General features: G+C 37.2%; 2 protein-coding genes and 1 pseudogene across 3 annotated transcripts; all 3 read right to left on the bottom strand.

Annotated features, from left to right (window-relative positions):
* Positions 1–2,696: 2,696 nt before the first annotated feature.
* LOC140878133 (anthranilate synthase alpha subunit 2, chloroplastic-like) lies at positions 2,697–5,261 on the bottom strand. The gene is made up of 8 exons (XM_073281744.1): positions 5,172–5,261; positions 4,413–4,485; positions 4,294–4,355; positions 3,755–3,870; positions 3,433–3,679; positions 3,281–3,337; positions 2,980–3,132; positions 2,697–2,789 (listed from the first exon to the last, which is right to left on the bottom strand). Exons 1-8 carry the CDS (start codon positions 5,259–5,261, stop codon positions 2,745–2,747), a joined length of 843 nt encoding a protein of 280 aa, XP_073137845.1. The 3' UTR covers positions 2,697–2,744.
* On the bottom strand, positions 5,179–10,519 carry LOC140882308 (sucrose-phosphatase 2-like; annotated as a pseudogene).
* A 920-nt stretch (positions 10,520–11,439) lies between these two features.
* On the bottom strand, positions 11,440–14,728 carry LOC140882425 (uncharacterized). 2 transcript variants are annotated; one of them, XM_073288420.1, is made up of 7 exons: positions 14,358–14,728; positions 13,787–14,038; positions 13,434–13,620; positions 13,075–13,156; positions 12,546–12,650; positions 11,942–12,109; positions 11,440–11,834 (listed from the first exon to the last, which is right to left on the bottom strand). In XM_073288420.1, exons 3-7 carry the CDS (start codon positions 13,527–13,529, stop codon positions 11,602–11,604), a joined length of 684 nt encoding a protein of 227 aa, XP_073144521.1. In that variant the 5' UTR covers positions 13,530–13,620; positions 13,787–14,038; positions 14,358–14,728; the 3' UTR covers positions 11,440–11,601. The 2 variants fall into 2 exon arrangements, with proteins under 2 accessions (XP_073144521.1, XP_073144523.1); XM_073288422.1 differs by lacking the exon at positions 13,434–13,620.
* Between the last annotated feature and the right edge of the window lie 2,899 nt (positions 14,729–17,627).

Raw genomic sequence — 17,627 nt, 5'->3', positions numbered from 1 at the left:
AGTGGATGAGACCGAATTTGATGAGATGTCGTATTGCTTGAGACAACCGATTCAGAGTTTCGACCGAAGTTAAGAGCAGCCCCGAAACCAAACTGTTTCAGTTTGAGATAGACAGTGGAACCGATACGGATTTGAAGAAGAGCTTTGGGAGACAGAGTCCGAGAAGCAGCGATTTTCAGAGTTTTGTCTGAGAAGTGTATTCTTTTTGCAGTCCTGGGTTCTATCCCTTAATCTTTTGATGGAAGCGTATTTGATTTCGAGGACGAAATCAGTTCTTAGAGGGGGAGAATTGTAATGCCCCAAAATTATCTTATTTGAGTTAATTTGAGATAATCAGAGATTTTAGAAGTTGTGGGCCGATTTGATTTTTATCAGAGACTATTTTGCAATTTTCAGAATTTTCATGGACTAAAATGCAAAATTGGATTTTGTTAGATATTTATAGCAAGATTTGACTTCTTCTTCACTCACCCTCCTCCTCCAACACGCCTCCCACCATTTTTGAAGCCCAAAACGTGACTTCAAGCTTTGGGAATTTTGATTTTGTTCGATCCGTCCGTTAGAAACTCAATCGGAAGGTATACTCGCGATCTCGGCTGCGAGAACTTTGTTGTATCGTAAGTTTTCTTCGATCGGTGATATTTCGATTTTTGGGTTGAAGATAGATTATGATTTTTATTGGTTATATGCGTTCTTGAGCTAGGATAGATCGTATATTTGAAGTCGGATCGGAAAAAGGATTTGTTATGAATTTTTAATCTTATTACGAGAATTTGGAAATTGGGATGTGTTGGAATTGAGTTGAATTGGATGAATGATGATTGATATGAGTTTATTGAATTGATATACTGCTGTCTGTGTTTTCAGATTGTTCAGTTTTAGCCGTTATGCCGCCGGTTTGAGATTTTAGAAATTTGGGAGTTTGTTGAGTTTTGGCATTGGTTTGAATTGATTTAATCATGCTTCTTTGAGTTTGAATGTCGTTAGTAATCCTATATTGCCTCCGTACAGATTGGTTTGAGGATATTTGAGCCCAGAGTTAGCAGAATTGAATCGTCAAAGAGTTGGTATCGAAGTTACCTTATTCTTTGACTTGAGTCGTATGGTTTTTGATTTAGACTTTTTATCTTGTAGCCTGTTCAGATTGAAGATGCATCGAATCGAAGAAGAGGTGTAAGATGACATCGAATTGAATGAGACGATTAACTCGAATCCGGATTGATTTGAGTGTCCTAAGAGAAAATCACATACTTGCATGTTTGATTGATTATTTGAAATTATGTTTGAATGCTTTAGATTACATATGCATTCATCTTGAGCCTAAATCTTTGATTTCAGCGGGCAGGATGACCCTTTTTATTTTAGACGTTTTGGGGGCTATAATCGAGTGGCCTAGGACGTAGCGATTCACCTAGTGTCAGCATACTCATTATAGTCACACCAAAGTCTAGAGGATGGAGGTACGTAGCACCACCTCGATCGGAAGAGTCGGTGAGTTGTTTACGTGATCTCGTCCTCGGGATCCCAACAGAAAAAGAGAAAAATCGGATTACCTTTTGATTATCCATACTTGATAATCCCGGATTTAAAAGACATGCATTGCATTTTATTGCATTGGAATTGCATAGTTGTCTTTATATCAAGATTTGATATGTTACTTGCTATTGCATGTTATGTCGATTTTACTGGAAATATCATTCTCACCGGAGTTATCCGACTGTTGTCTTGTTTTTGTATGTGTGCATGGCAACAGGTGGGGCAGGACCGAGTCAGAGGTAGCATGGCTAGGGGTTGAGTTGATAGAAGTGAGGGCTTGATGTTTAGAAATCGAACTTTGCTTTCGAAACTTATTATGTATTATGGATTGAAATCTAGAACCGAAACATGTTTCGATTAGTTGAATGTATATCCGACTCCAAAACTATCATGTACTGGATTTATGCATGTTTTTATGAGTTGTTTTGATTGTGGTTTGAGTTGGCATGGTTGATGATTTTATAAACCATGTTTTGTGAATTTCTGCAGCAGGGCACGTACCCTGGACAGACCTCCGTGCCAAAGTCCGTGTGCGCTCTGTCTTGCGGCTGGGTTTTTTGTGCAGAACAGCATGGGCATGGACCCATGTCCGAAGGTGACACGGGGCCCGTGCCTGGGTCAGTGCCAGATCCGGATTAGGGTCCGACCATGGGCTGGAATAAAAAAAAAAAAAATTGCTTTTTGCCTTGGCTTTTGTAGACGCTTGAATGAATTATTTTATGATTAGATGATTAGCATCAAGGTCCTCACATGTACGAACCAAATATTTTTTGTCGTGCCAGGATAATTCTAATTACAGAGTTACCGGAAATGTCAGACAGTTGAGAGAGCAGTCAGAAAAGTGAGATTCCCTTAAATCTAAGTGTTGGGGCACAAGTTCACAACTGATTTGGTCAAGCAGAAAAAAGCTCGGCAACTATGAGCAGTCAAAAGAAGCAAAGACAACTGGTATATAATAAACTCTTGTTTGATACAATTACGTGTCTTTGTTCTACTACAAGAATGACAGTTTTAGGATTAATAGTAAAAGCCAATCGATCCTAATTTGTGTCATTTACATTCTCAGTTCTGGTTTGCATTAGCTTGATCTTCAAAGCAAGAATAAATATTGACAATGGATATTCTGTTTGTGCTTTCCGAGATCACAATTTAACCCTTTCCTTTTGTGTTCAATAGTTGGCATTTGACAATTAAATAGCCTATTGATCTTAATCACCATGGTGAGCAGGCCCATCTCCACCCAGCTCTGGGATCTGCATCGGCGCCACTAGTCACATCGGTACCTTTGTTACATTATAAAATTATGTACTAAGGGCAATTGACTCTTGGTTTGATGGAAAGACATGTATTATTTAAAAAGAGGTGGTAGGTTTTGTATCCCTTGTCCCCAACGTATGCATCATGAAAAAAAATGCCCAAAGGATATAATGAGTTTGAAAAAACCTTTCCAACATCATTTCTGCCAAGATCTACCAGCATTCTATGTTCTGCACATTGCTTTTCATCTTTTAGCAGCTTTATTTCTAGCATCTCATCCTCGTGGATACTTTTTCCTCTCCTAGCTGTCCCGATCAGGGGGCGGTTAATAATCTTTCTCTGTCCATCAAGAAGTTATGATAAATCTATTTGGTGCGTGTCCACAAAATACACAAGGTTCTGCTATACCAGGCATGCAATGAGATACCCAGTTTGAGGAGAATCTCAGATTGATGAAAATTGGACAATGAGAAAGAAACTGATTCACCTTCTTTACCCGTGCCAATATTTCTGGACTTGAAGCCACTAAAATGCAACCCCGGGCCTGAAAGAAGAAAAAGAATAATGTTTTTTTTACACATTCATCAAACAAATTTTAAAGAAACATTTAGTACTTTCCAGTCATGTAAAACGAAAAACCTGCAAGTAAGCCATGTATGGGCTTGGATTCACAACTCTCAAAGCCCTGTACACCTCAAATGGGTCTGCAAAAGTTCGTCTTTCAAACCGCTGACTCAAGACAATCTGGAAGATATCCCCAGCAAAAATATGTTCCTTTGCTTGTAAAGCAGCCTTCATGTATTCCTCGCTCATCATGTTTCTCTTGCTTAAAGATAATCCAATGTCATGAGTACGAAAATCAACACGACCTGGAGATAGCTTTGGGCTAAAGTGAAAAAAAAAAATAGAAAACAAATATTGTTGACCACCTCAAGATGAAGGGATAGAACACGGAACTCACGGATCAACGTCTTGCATTTTCGAAACTAATACTTCAAACCTTTTGATTCCATCTTCATAAGCCTCTTTAACAGATGAGTATCGATCTAGATGTACCCAATGAATGACATATGCTTTCTATGAAAGAAAAAACTGCCAATTAACGCTCAATGATAATCTTAATCGAAGGATTTACAAAAGAAAAAGAAAAATCATGGACAAACAGATGCAATGTCAATGGACAAAACATGAGAAGGGCATGGGTGTAAGAGGGAGAGATATTTTAACAAAGACAGGAAATATCAGTAGAACTAACTTTAAACAGGATATAGTTTTGAACTTCATAGCGAAAAACAAAACATAAGGCCGGGGCATTTCAACTAATGAGATTGAAACATGCATGAGATTTTTAGGTCAGCCAATACCAGTCGTCAACTAAACCAGTTAGGTGCAGTGGTAATTTAACAATTATCAAAATGGATTCAGGAAGCATTTTAAGAAATACGGGCAAATAACGATCATTTATCCGCCAGAACCACTAGAATTATATTTCTTCAATACAGCTCCAGAACCAACAGGAAAAGGATCATACGAGGCCTTATATTTCATCAAACTTAGGAGACCTGATTCAAATAATCAAAAATTTATCAAACTACCAATGGATCTTTACCGTTAAATACAATGACGGGAAAAACTACGGGATTTGCGGAAAAACTCTTCGAAAAGAAGAAGAACCTTTTGTGGAACAGCAAGCTACCAACGAATAAAGGGAATAAAAAAACTCGCAGAAAATTTTGCAACATGACTTATATGAAAAGATGGTCAAAGGTTATCTGCCCGAAGTGCCCAAACCAAAAAGAGTCTGAATTTGGAAAATGTTTCAGACCCTGAACGGATCGAAAAGATTTTTCCAAGACAAGAAAAGTTGATCAAAGTCCACCAAAGTGTTTTCCTAAAGGACCCGAACGGATCGAAAAGATTTTTCCGAGACAAGAAAAGTTGATCAAAGTCCACCAAAGTGTTTTCCTAAAGGACCACTGCAAAAGCAAAAGATGCCCCAACAAAAATAATGCAGGATGTGAGAAGAATAGTCTTATATACCCTACGCTGAAAACGAATTAAAGTTGTGTTAGGTGTTGCGACTGCGTGGTTGGAGTGTGAGAAGACCTTCGTAAAACTCAACAGGTATCTTCCGACGACATTATGGTCAAAAAAATATTTAAGTTTAATTCGTTATACGGACGCATGTTAGACCTTAATCCAAAGTATATCGTCAGAAAACCTTGCGTGACCGATAGTCCTTCATGACCTGGACTGGTTCGATACGTAAACAATATCACATACGTTACTAATTACATAATTAAATCAAATTTGATACCGAAATTTAGTAAACTGAAATCGTTATATAATTTATTGGCATTTTTTCTAAGTCCTCTCACATGAATGTGAAGAGAAATTGACTGGCATATATGAATATTAACAGTACACGTAAAAATAGAAGCCATCATGTTTCTGAGGTTGAATGGCATCTGTGAATTATTAATACTTGGATAAAATAGCACTAATCCTAAAATGCAGCCTAGAATAGTCAGTCTGGATGAGCCTTTTGCCCTTCCCCATCAAACCATGTCTGGTGGACATGCATCCAAGTAAGCCCTCGTGGAACACTAGTATCCTGTGCGTAAAACAATCGCACACGTAAAACAATTAGCGCAAAGAAAATGGATCCGATTCAGCACAAAAATTGATTCAGAATCTTGTACCTTAGAGCTTAACAAAACAGTGGTGAGACAGCATTTTCCCTCGTCGCCTGCACAATGCAACCAGCTCATACACTCAGTCAAATCAAGAAAGGCATGAGATGAGTCAGAGATGCCATCTGTTTCTACTACTAAACTTCTTCGAAGGATGCTCAAGTAAAATGCCAGCAAGTAGAGAAATCGGGACTTACCAAGTTGCTCCCATGTTGCTCCCATTTCTTGAATTTCACCAGCCATGAGTCTGAACCAATCTGTAAGGCTAAAACCTGATCCACCCAAACCCAGAACTTTGTCCCTTGTTTGTCACCGAAACATGTTTTAAGTGATTTTACAGAGTCATGAAGAGATTGCTCGATGCCAGATGGATGAATAAAAATCCCCGATGGTGACTGCAAAAGAAAGCAGATAGTGAAGCTCAATAGCTATACTTACCAGGAAATTTACAGAAGTAAGCTCCAACACCGTTTTTGTTAGTAGGACAGCAATACAAACCGTCAAAGCGGGAAAAAAAACAACGAAACCATCATATTTAGGAGGTGAAGCAGATTATAAACACATTAATGGAGTTTTTCTCAATTTTGTTCGAGCTGGCTGCTGCAGAGTTTAAGTTCAAATTCAAATAACCGAGGAAAATAAAAAACCATAGATCTGGGTACAGAGAGTGCATCCTTCCAGTTGATAATGTACATTTGGGCCAAACACTTGACATCATAATTTTTCAAACTGAAACTTGTAAAACAAACCATCTATGGACAAATTGGCATGTCTTGGGTTATAGGATAAAATGAAAATGTGCTGTGACTTGTCCACTTTAACAGGTGGTTCCGGCTTGATATAACAAACCAACAACATCAGGTTCACTTAACAAAGATAACAAATATCTTTTATATGCATATCTATCCCGAGCTTATTCTGGCCAAGAATAAGAACCAAACTCAGTTCAGGTCTCAAACGTATAGCAGTTGTCAACATTTAAATGATAATGAATAAAAAGCTCATCACCAGTGTGCATAACAAAAGAACCTACACAAACAAATATAATTATCATGCTCCAAGACTTCATGCAGCAGAGAATCTAGCAAATTTTGATTTTCACACACACTGAGAACAGATTAACAGCAACCCAAAGCATGCAAGCAATGTGTGCATAAAGATAAGAGTTACATAGAAACAACATACACAAACTGCTTTCAGATTTGCCAAATACAGCTCCGAACTTTGAACTTCAGCACGTCTCCATCTCTCATAAAACATGTAAAATTTCACAACTTCATAAGCAGGATCAAAGTTCTCCATCTTAGAGTCGGACAGATCTGTAACATCTCTAGGAGATGTACTTGGACCAAGGTTAAAATGACCAATAGCTTGTATAATACCAGCTGCACATCTCTCCGTTGCATGTATAATTTTAGGATTACCCTTTGCATTGTCAACATGCCACTGCAATAATTCATCCTGTGCATTACTGACCTGTAAAAGTTTTTTTTAAAAAAAATAGCTTTCAGAAACTAATTGCCATCATCTAGAGATTCCATCATGGGAAAGTAAATTGTAGCAAATATTTTGTGTAACACTGACCATGACACCATGTACGTCTGGAATGCTAAAGAGTTCAGCATCATTTCCAGAGTCGCCACAAGCAAGTGTATTGTCAGGCATTTTTTCCCTCAGCCTTGAATTTTTGAAGCAAATAAGCAAGTGCCTGCCCTTTGCCAGCACCTTGTGGCAGTATGTCGAGGTCTATTCCCCCGCTGTAAATTATTTTGACATCCAACTGGAAATCAAAGAGCCGAGAGGTAAGGGACTAAGCCAAAACAAAGAATGCTGACTATACATCACTTCTATTTCATCTCCAGTGGTATGGCAACACATAAATGGGAAATAATTATCATACCCCGTGTTCTTTCAAGCGCGTTGAAAGAGCATTCATAATCTCCTGAGCCTTGTCCTTCTGAACATAAAAGCTTACTTTGTGTAGCCGTTGTTCTGTTTCTGACTGCACGGACACAAAATATTTCAGATAGACCGTATAGAATCCATGCAATTACAAACAATATGGTATATTCGATTCATACATATATATAATTATATAAATATGTACGATGTATCTATGTCAATACCTGAAGTTTAAGTTCAGAAAATTTTTTAGTTTCTTCAGATACTATGTTTCTGTCCCATTTATGATTTAAGAAATCAACCCAGCCTTCATCTGGTACCATAGAGTTTCCATATGTTATTTCTGTTCCAACAGATAATATTGTGATATCAGGAGTTAGCATCGGCTTCTCTTTCCTTAGCTCCTTGTATAGTGTGGGTGACCTCCCAGTTGAAAATACCAACAAGGAATTTTGGCGATACTTGGATTCCCACAAGGCATTCCAACAGATAATATTGTGATATCAGGAGTTAGCATCGGCTTCTCTTTCCTTAGCTCCTTGTATAGTGTGGGTGACCTCCCAGTTGAAAATACCAACAAGGAATTTTGGCGATACTTGGATTCCCACAAGGCATTGAATCTAAGAAGAGAGAGATTCTCAGGATCATGATGGTCAACCTGAAGTTTACAGTCTCTCGTTAGTTCAATCCGCATAAAACTGGAAGCAAAAGCAAAAACTTACCATTGTATGGTCGAGATCCGAGACAATCATGAGACGTGCAGCACCAGAAAGCCTGTCCATGCTTGTCCTAAGGTTAGGTTCAATCTGTAAATAAATAGGCAACTATGAGGGGATAAAGTAAATAAATAATAATTTCATCACCACTCATTTTAAACAACATTTCCTCCTTCTTAACAATAATATAGTTAAAAGGCATACAAATTACACATTCTATACATTTTACGACACTGAACTGAGACACAGGAACGGACTTGATAAGTTTATGCTAAATTTAGGAAATAGGACTTAACTTTTACAATCTCTTCTCCATTCAAACAATTTGTGAAAATATACAGACTCCAAAAATAACAGGGTGGTCACAGACAAATCACATGATTCAACAATATAACTATAACTAATAACTAATGAAGCAAATAGAAAAATGAAGATCGCAAAACATTTAGTCTTAAAGAATAAGAGAATCCGCACTATTGTAGAAGATTCAACAGAGCAAAATGCTAATATGGTGATCAGAAAAACTGCATTGTAATTCACAATCAGAACACATCACTTGATCTAACCGCCCTGATCCATCACATATAACACTCAGATAACTGATGCAAGATATACACCACTGTGTCACGTACATCTATTTTGCATGCTCTTAACTGATGTGATATAAGTTTGCAAAGACATCAAGCTATATTTCAAAAATGTCAAACTATTTGGGCAAAATACTGAGACTATGGTCTAGGAAGATCAATTTCAGATCAAGTAAAACGTACAACTCTTACCACCAAATAAAAAATTTCCCTCCGATACACAACATCCAGTAGAATAAATGGAATAGTACTAAGATTCAAAAGCAAATTCCAATTTACTTCGATCAAAATCCGTAAAAAATTGAAATCCAACAAATTTATCAACCAAGAGAGAGCAAATTGTTTATCATAAATGAAAAGAAAACGAACCACACCTTTCTTGTAAACAAGATATTAGCAAAGCCAATGTTTGAACTTTTAGCAAATCAAAACAACACAATCCACCCACCGAGGGAAAAAGAATATCACATGTACAAACCTTAAGATATTCACATTCAAAACAAGCCCGTCTTATCATCGGTTCATAGAGCAAAAGCCATAACACAAGATTCCATTTTTTAAAGAAAAGGGGCAGAATATCTCGCTAAAGAGATCTAACGATTCGATCCCACATGCGGGCACACAGACCCAGACCTCACATACCGTCGCTCAACAAATAAAAATATACGTCAGTATTCGTAGACAGAGGAAAAGGGCGTTCCGATGTACCTGAGAAATAGCCGCGGCAGCGGTGTCGGGGGTGGAAGAACAGCGAGCGAGGAAGAAAATTACAATGAGTCATTAGGTAAACTAACTAATTCATTAACAGATTAATAACTACAATTAAGCTAACTATTGTGGTAGATTGTGTTGAGTTAATAGCACAAGCAGCAAGAGCAATCCTTTCCGTTTTGGCAACCAAAAACCAAGAAACCTAAGCCAGAATGTATTCCGTTTTAACTCGTCGAAGACCCAGAAATGTTATGGCCACCAGCTTCTTGAGTTGAAATTTGGGGGTGGGATTGATAAACAGAGAGAAATATTCGATCTTTTTCTGTTAAAATCAGTAGTAAACGTAGATAAAACAGTGGAAGGTGTGGGTAGTGTTGCTGGTGATGCAAATGTTTCTTTCTATGATGCCATTGCTATAGGTTCTGGAATTGGTGGGTTGGTGGCAGCTACCCAGCTGGCTGTGAAAGGTGCCAAAGTCTTGGTTCTGGAGAAGTACGTGATTCCTGGGGGAAGCTCTGGGTTTTACCAGAGGAATGGATTCACTTTTGAATTCAATGGCGGAGCCAGAATTTGAAATCTACCCGGGCTAGATTTTTTGATGAGAAACAAATACATTCGCTCGACCAATTTTCACAAAATAATAGCAATCCCTACAAGCAACTCAAAGTCTTAACTCCTCCAAGTTCATTTTTAGCACTACTCAAATGTTGACCGCAAAAGATATCGATATCTTCAAAACTACTCATGATCTAGCTCCTACTCAACTTTCGTGCTTCGGGGAGGACAAATTCCTCGCCTTTTTAGCGCGACTCTCGGAAATTGTTCTAGCAAACGCCTCCACAATCTTTCCACACCAGCAGCATCATCTGTTTCTTCGTTCGAAATCCGAGCAACGCTTTTCCCTGGTTCACCACTCCTAAAAAACCCATCCTTGTAGCAAGTAGCAACAGAATTAGTAAATCTAGGGTTAGGGTTATATGATATTGATCATCAACATCGTTCAATCTACTATAAAATTTTGACGAAGGGGGCCCTGCTGATACCATCTTCATCCGGAATCCAGATGAACACTCAATACTTGCAGGGCCCTGATTATCGAAAACGTGACCCCTTCTGATTTTTATTATAACGTTGTTTGACTAGAGGAAGGAAAAGGTAAGACCAGCCCACTTTTATCCCAAAAACAAAAAAACCAGTTGGACACAAAAGCATGGGCTTTTTAATTTTTTTATTGGGTCATCAGGGCTGAAATCAAATTAGCCCAATTTTAATACCTAATTTTTTAAAAAAAATTATTTGGTCACCCGGGCTACAGCCCAGGTGGTTCAAAACGTGGCTCCGCCCTTGCTATTGATGTTGGTTCATCGGTGATGTTTGGTTTCAGTGATAAGGTTAGTTTATTAAGATATATATTAACGTTCTACTCATTCAACGGTCTCGAGATGGTTTTTTCTTGGATAATTTAGTTCTATGCTTAATTACCTAAGGTTGGCCCGTTTATGTGGAAGATCACTTCATTATAGTCTAAGAATCTGAGTAGTAATCATCCACTCTAATATACAAATCCAAATGTTGACAAGATTGTGGTTGATGTTGTAACTTGTAAGTAGTTCGCCTTTCAGCTTTATCCTTGACTGGAGGCTAGAATGCATTACAGATTGAACTTCAAGATTTTCAAATCATATAGATATTGAGAATTTTATCTGGCACTCACAATGCGACTGTATTGGCAATACCTTACGTCCACTTTCATGCAACACAATTACAGAATATTTCTTGTTTGCATTAAAGGTGGCGGCCTGCTTAAACATACTTATTTGGCTAAGACAGATGAAATCCTGTGTCTAAAACTTCCGGAAGATGCGAACACCTCATGCACATGCTATAGAATTATAACTATTTGTAATTCCATCGCATGCACATGCTATAGAATACATGCTATAGAATACTTGAAATAACACTTGTAAGTTGTAACAGCCCGGCGGCGTACATGTGCTCCGGAATACTAGTTAAAATTTAAAAAACAATGCAGTTCACTTCATCGATAAAAGCACCTGCAACTAATTAGAACCCAATAATTAAGTAGTACCTAATTTACAAGCAAGAGTATTTACAAGAAGACGAAGAGTATCGATTCACTAGCATATTGATACACATAAATAAGTTACTTGCATGATCTGATCTAAGGTGTGAATATATTTATTGCATTTTATGATGGCCCCCGGACTTCTCGAAATCCATACGCACGGTAATCTTCCCAACACAATCATTTTTCTTTATACGATCCAAAGCTTGTCGAACTTCACTCACTGGAAAACAGAAATCGGTTTTAGGAACAACTTTTTTCTGAAGAACAGCAGGCCACAAATCAGATTTAAGTCCGGCAATCACGGAAGCTTTGTACTGAAAATCTTTAGATCGTAGATTGATAACTGCCAAAAATTGATATCAATAACAATAAGCGTACATTAAAAAAATATTGGGGATGACGTCTAGGCCAACAAAACACACTAGTATAAAGAAGTTTAATCATTTTTACCTTTAATTTCACCTTGCATAATTCCCAGCGTAAAGAAATTTATGCTAATACTCTTCTTCTCTCCACCCTCTCCACCCAAATCCACAATTGCAACCTTATACCCGTAATTGCAGCAGTTAATGTGTGTCTCAAGATTGGAAGCTCCGCAATCAAGAACAAAATCAACACCTGAAAAGAATATTAACAACCTGGTGAAAAAGAAAAACAAAGAACTTGCTCATGACAACACGTTGGGCGGGCGAATCAATTTCAATATGGAAGTGTACAAATACTATTATGAAGCACAAATTAACAAGCTACTCAAATAACAGAGTGTCGGCACGATTACCGCTTGTATAGAAGCATTTGGTTGATTAAACTCCATTTGTATCTCCAACACATGACTTAATTAAGTTATGAATCTCTAACGATTAAGGTGACATGGAACATTTTGTATTTCATTCAAAAAAAACATGAGATCTAATGATTTGTTTAAACAATCAACGCAGCAGCTATGGCCTACCACATCATGGTGCTCAAAAAACTCTGCTCGGGGAGAAAAAGGTAAAAACATTTCATGCCAAGCATCAAATGTAAAAGATTAAAAACATAGGTGCAACATTACCTCGACGACATTTCTGCAGAACCTCGAATACAAAGTTTCTCGACGAGTGATCAACACAAAAGTCAGCACCATAATAGTCATCAATCATTAAGTTGTCGCTATTTCCTAAAAAAACCATCAATAAGAATGAGCATATGCGACAATAATACAGATATCATAAATTGTTGGGACAACACACCAAATGGTCCACATAGTTTGGGTCCAGTTCGCCAATATATTCTTTTGCCGATTCATTCCCTAAAATCTTTATGGTGGGTCCAAAATAGTCGTCAATGTTAATTTGACCGTCAACAATTATCCATTCAAACATGTGAATTTCATGTGCTTTATTCTGACTCAAATTCTAGTCAAGAATACAACATGTGAGATTCACGTGTTTGAACAGTTAACTTTCAAAACTTCAAGGACTAAACCAGGAAATTGATATATTGAGGGCCTGAACCAGGAATGGACCCAAACTATAGGGACTAGTTAATGTATTAACCCTAAATTGTCACAAACGAGAATAGGCCTAAAAACACAATGTCACCTATGGAGGCAATAACTTTTAAGCCCATGTACTTTGCATACTGTATTGCCAGTGGGCCGATCCCGTCAGAGCATTCACAAATCTAAATTTTATAGAACAACTCTGAATTAGTTTATGACTTTGATAATTTACAAACAAAAGACGAGAAAATATACTTAAAAAAACTCCGATATCACAAACAAGTACAAATTGCGAAAACTTGTAGAGCATTTCAGCAATGATTAAAAACCAAAAATTTTACAAACATGAGTTGATTCTCATCACACTTAGGTATGAACAAGTGGCAAAACAAAAATATGGATTCAAACCACTTTCTCACTTTTTTTAAAATAGAAGTGCTCTTAAATCGTGGTTCTCACCAGTATTGTTTTATCTTTAAGTGTCTTGGGTGACTGCATTTTAAATAAAGCTAACCATATGCAGCACGAAGCATAAGGTAAGCCTGCCAGCATCATCTAAATCAATATCATCAGGTAATGGAAGAAGAAAGTCCGCGGGTACGGCAACTTGCTCTGCGTACCCTCCTCTCTCTAGAATGGCACAAACCTGAAATTCACAATTTTATACTATGCATTGCAAAATTTTCATGCTTGGTTTAAAAAATTAATGTTTCCTCCATCAGTCAGCATAAGAGGGGGAAAGAAGAAAAAAGGCAGGGGAAAAACTAGATCTATCATTCTATAACACATATCCTAGGGGAGATGGTGATTACCCTTTCTCCAACTTTCCAACAATTGACATTTCCTCCAACAGCTTCAATTATTCCCGAGCATTTGGACAGAAACAGTTGGCACCTGTAGCCACATCAACCATATCATCTCTATTGACACCAACAGCCCAAACCTTGATCAATACTTCATTGTCCTTAATTTCAGGAACTGCAACTCTTCGCTCCACTAAATAACTTGTAAACCAGCCTTTTATAGCTAGAAGCGCCTTCATTGTCGATTCAAGTGGTCGATATCTAGCAAAGGCTAAATAGCATCAATAACACGGAAATAGAAATACAGAATAACGCGGCAGTGAAAGTCCTGGGAATGGAAACTGGGTCAAGACCTTTTATTCCCCAAACACAAACTACAAAAAGATATGGGACTGAGATATATAGGATACACAAAGAAAGCTTTGTTATTATAAATATTAAAAAAAAAAAAATTAGGTCGACCTATGTGAAAATCGAAAACATGTCGAAGGAGCCACAAAGACTCCTTTTAAATCCTACACAACTAATCAAGTTAAGAACCCTAGGGTATGCTGGTACGCTGAAAATTAAGTACAAGAACCTGTGAATTACAGTCATAGGCAGCCATGTAGGTGAAAGTGATTGTAGAAAGAACATATTCTTCACAGGGCGATCGGTCCCTTCAGATTAAGGGAGGGAGGATCATACGGTATCGAAACGGCCGGACGGAACCGGATCGCTCTCCACCTTTACGTTGTTCCGGAGCTTGAAGATAGTTATCTTGGGTCGGCGTTTTAAAGGGAAAAAACGGGGATTTAACCGTGAAATGGTATCGGAACGGTGGAACGGATCCGTTTTTATGAAGAAATCGGAGAAGAACGTCTGCCTGGTTTCTGGTTTTTTGCCTGGCTCTGTGTCCGTATGTGTGTGTGTCTGTGTGGAGGAAACGGGAGAGACGGTGAGGTGAGAGGGAGAAATGGGCTGGGCCTGTGAACTTTTTTTTTTTTTTGGTTATTTTATTTTATATTTTATGTCATATTATAATATATAAAATATGAGTTATTAATTAGAAAATAATTTGCTTATTTCATGTATATAAACATAAAATATGAAAATAATTTTTTTTATTTTTAATGTATATATAATATTATATTTTATATAATAAAACATAAAAATAATTATATTTTATTTCAATTTTTTTAGTTTTCGGTTATAGTATTACAGTAAATTACTTTCACAAGTTTTACCCAACTAAATTTTATTTAAAATCATCTTAAAAAAATATTTAAAATCATTGATTTATTTGTATGTATAGGTTTATTTAAAACTAATATATATATACATATATGATAAAGTTTCATATATTATGGATTTTGGAAGATATTATATGTTGATTTATTAATTTTTAATAATCCTTGTATTTTATACTTTTTTAGGGAATGTATTTTATACTTTTATTATCATCATTTTTATTAATATAATCTATATTTTTTCTATATATTTATTTTTTTATTTTTTTTAATCCGTTCCGTAAAATGATATTGTAACTGGAACGCTGGTGTCCGTGACTATCTCCGCGACCGTTACTGCGAACCATGGGGAGGATACCGGAGGAATGGGAAATTTAGGAAAAAGGGATTGAAATCTAACATATTTAAAAAAAGTATTCAATCTTTAATTTACGTATATACCCTCGATTAAGTTATTAAAAAAAATTTATTAAATTTTAAAGTTAAAAATCTTACTTTTTTTTAACCCAGCTTTTGTTCTCGATCGATTCAAACACAAAAAATATTGGATAGACCCAAACATAGATCTATCCAACATTTCTCATGTTTGGATGAAAAAGCTCTCGGTCGACCAAATATAAAAACTCTTGGGTAGACCCAAACTTGGGTCAACCCAAACATTCCCTTGGGTTAGCTCTTGGGTCGACCCAAGATTTTCCACGCTTGGGTCGACCCAAGCTTACTCATGCTTGGGTCGACCCAAGCTTGAGATGTGGAAAGAGTTTCCGCAACCATAATTGAATGTTAAATTTATTGAATGTTAAATTTATTTAAAATCTGACACTCGGAAGATGAGATTTTGAATAGGATCATAGAAAAACACAACCTAGGATTTTTGTAGATGTCGAGAGGCCTACAAGTTCCTTTGAGGTCATTCAAAGAGAACCATAGAACTTGATTAAATTGTTTTGTTATTTGATTTCTAATAGGGATATCGATATTCGCATTAGAATTATAACATTTAATCGGCGCTCGGGAGAGGCAGTAAATAACAATTAAGGGTTCTTGGCCTATAAATTGGAATAGATGATATAATCAATTGATATGATTTGAATGAATGAAAATCGAGTGATATCTGATTGGTAATGAAATCCAGATGTATTAACTCCATTGGTTAGACGTGTCAAACGCTGAGTCTTAACATCAGATATCTGAGCTTCCCTGATCCTAGTGTATAATGTTGGCTCAGATAAAATCGTATTCAAACGAATTTTATTAGCCCCTTTCCTGTGCTTGAGTGTGAAACTGAGAGAACAACACTCCTGACTCATATAAGATAAATCACTAGTCTGAAGTGCAGAAATTTTTACCTGCCGACTCAAGGCATCAGCAGTAAGATTGGCAGAACCTGGATGATACTTAATCTCGCAGTCATAATCTTTCAGTAAGTCCATCCAGCGTCTCTGTCGCATATTCAACTCCGCCTGAGTGAATAAATATTTCAGACTCTTGTGATCCGTGAATATCTCAAACTTCTCGCCATATAGATAGTGTCTCCAAATCTTGAGCACAAATATAATGGCGGCTAACTCGAGATCATGCACTGGATAATTCACCTCATGCGTCTTCAGTTGCCTAGAAGCATAGGCAATAACATGTCCACGCTGTGTCAAAACACATCCTAACCCCTGACCAGAGGCATCAGTGTAAACAATATAACCTCCTGATCCAGAAGGTAAAGCTAGCACAGGTGCAGTAGTAAGACGTCTACGCAGCTCGTGAAATGACTCCTCATACTCCGAGGACCATATGAAGGCAACATCTTTCCGTAAGCTGTGTCAAAGGCCTGGCCAACTGTGCAAAATTCTCGATGAACCGACGGTAATAACCAGCTAGACCCAAGAAGCTTCGAATCTCAGCAACCGTCGTCGGGCGAGACCAGTTCAGCACTGCCCCGATCCTTCTTGGATCTACAGATATTCCTTCACTAGAAATCACATGACCGAGAAATACTACCCGATCAAGCCAAAACTCACACTTGCTGAGTTTCGCATAAAGCTGCTTTTCCCGTAACGTCTGCAATACAATCCTCAGATGATGTGCATGTCCATCCTTGTCGTGAGAATAGACAAGAATATCATCAATGAAGATGATGACAAATCTATCCAGATATTCTCGAAATACCTGATTCATCAGATTCTTAAAGCCGGTGCATTCGTCAAACCAAATGGCATTACCAGAAATTCATAATGTCCATATCTGGTTCTAAAAGCAGTCGTAGCAATATCTGAGTCTCGTACCCGCATCTGATGGTATCTTGATCTAAGATCTATCTTTGAATAAACAGAAGTGCCCTGTAATTGATCAAACAGATCATCAATTCGTGGCAAAGGATACTTATTCTTGATGGTGACACGATTCAGCTGTCTGTAATCAATACATGATAAGTTCATTTTGTATGCGTTAGTTTGTGTTAGTTGTATTTATATTTTGTGTGAGTTCATATTATTTTTATGTGTTTTTTATGTGTTTTAGTTCATGTGTATGTATTTCACTTCCCCGGTTAATTTTGTAGGAAATTGGATTTTTGAAGAGCGAATAACAGAGCAGCCTTGACATAAAAATCATATTTAATTTTTGAG

The sequence above is a fragment of the Henckelia pumila genome, chromosome 2 (assembly GCF_033568475.1).
Source record: "Henckelia pumila isolate YLH828 chromosome 2, ASM3356847v2, whole genome shotgun sequence".
NCBI lineage: Eukaryota > Viridiplantae > Streptophyta > Magnoliopsida > Lamiales > Gesneriaceae > Henckelia > Henckelia pumila.
This window is presented reverse-complemented; position numbering and strand designations above follow the sequence as displayed.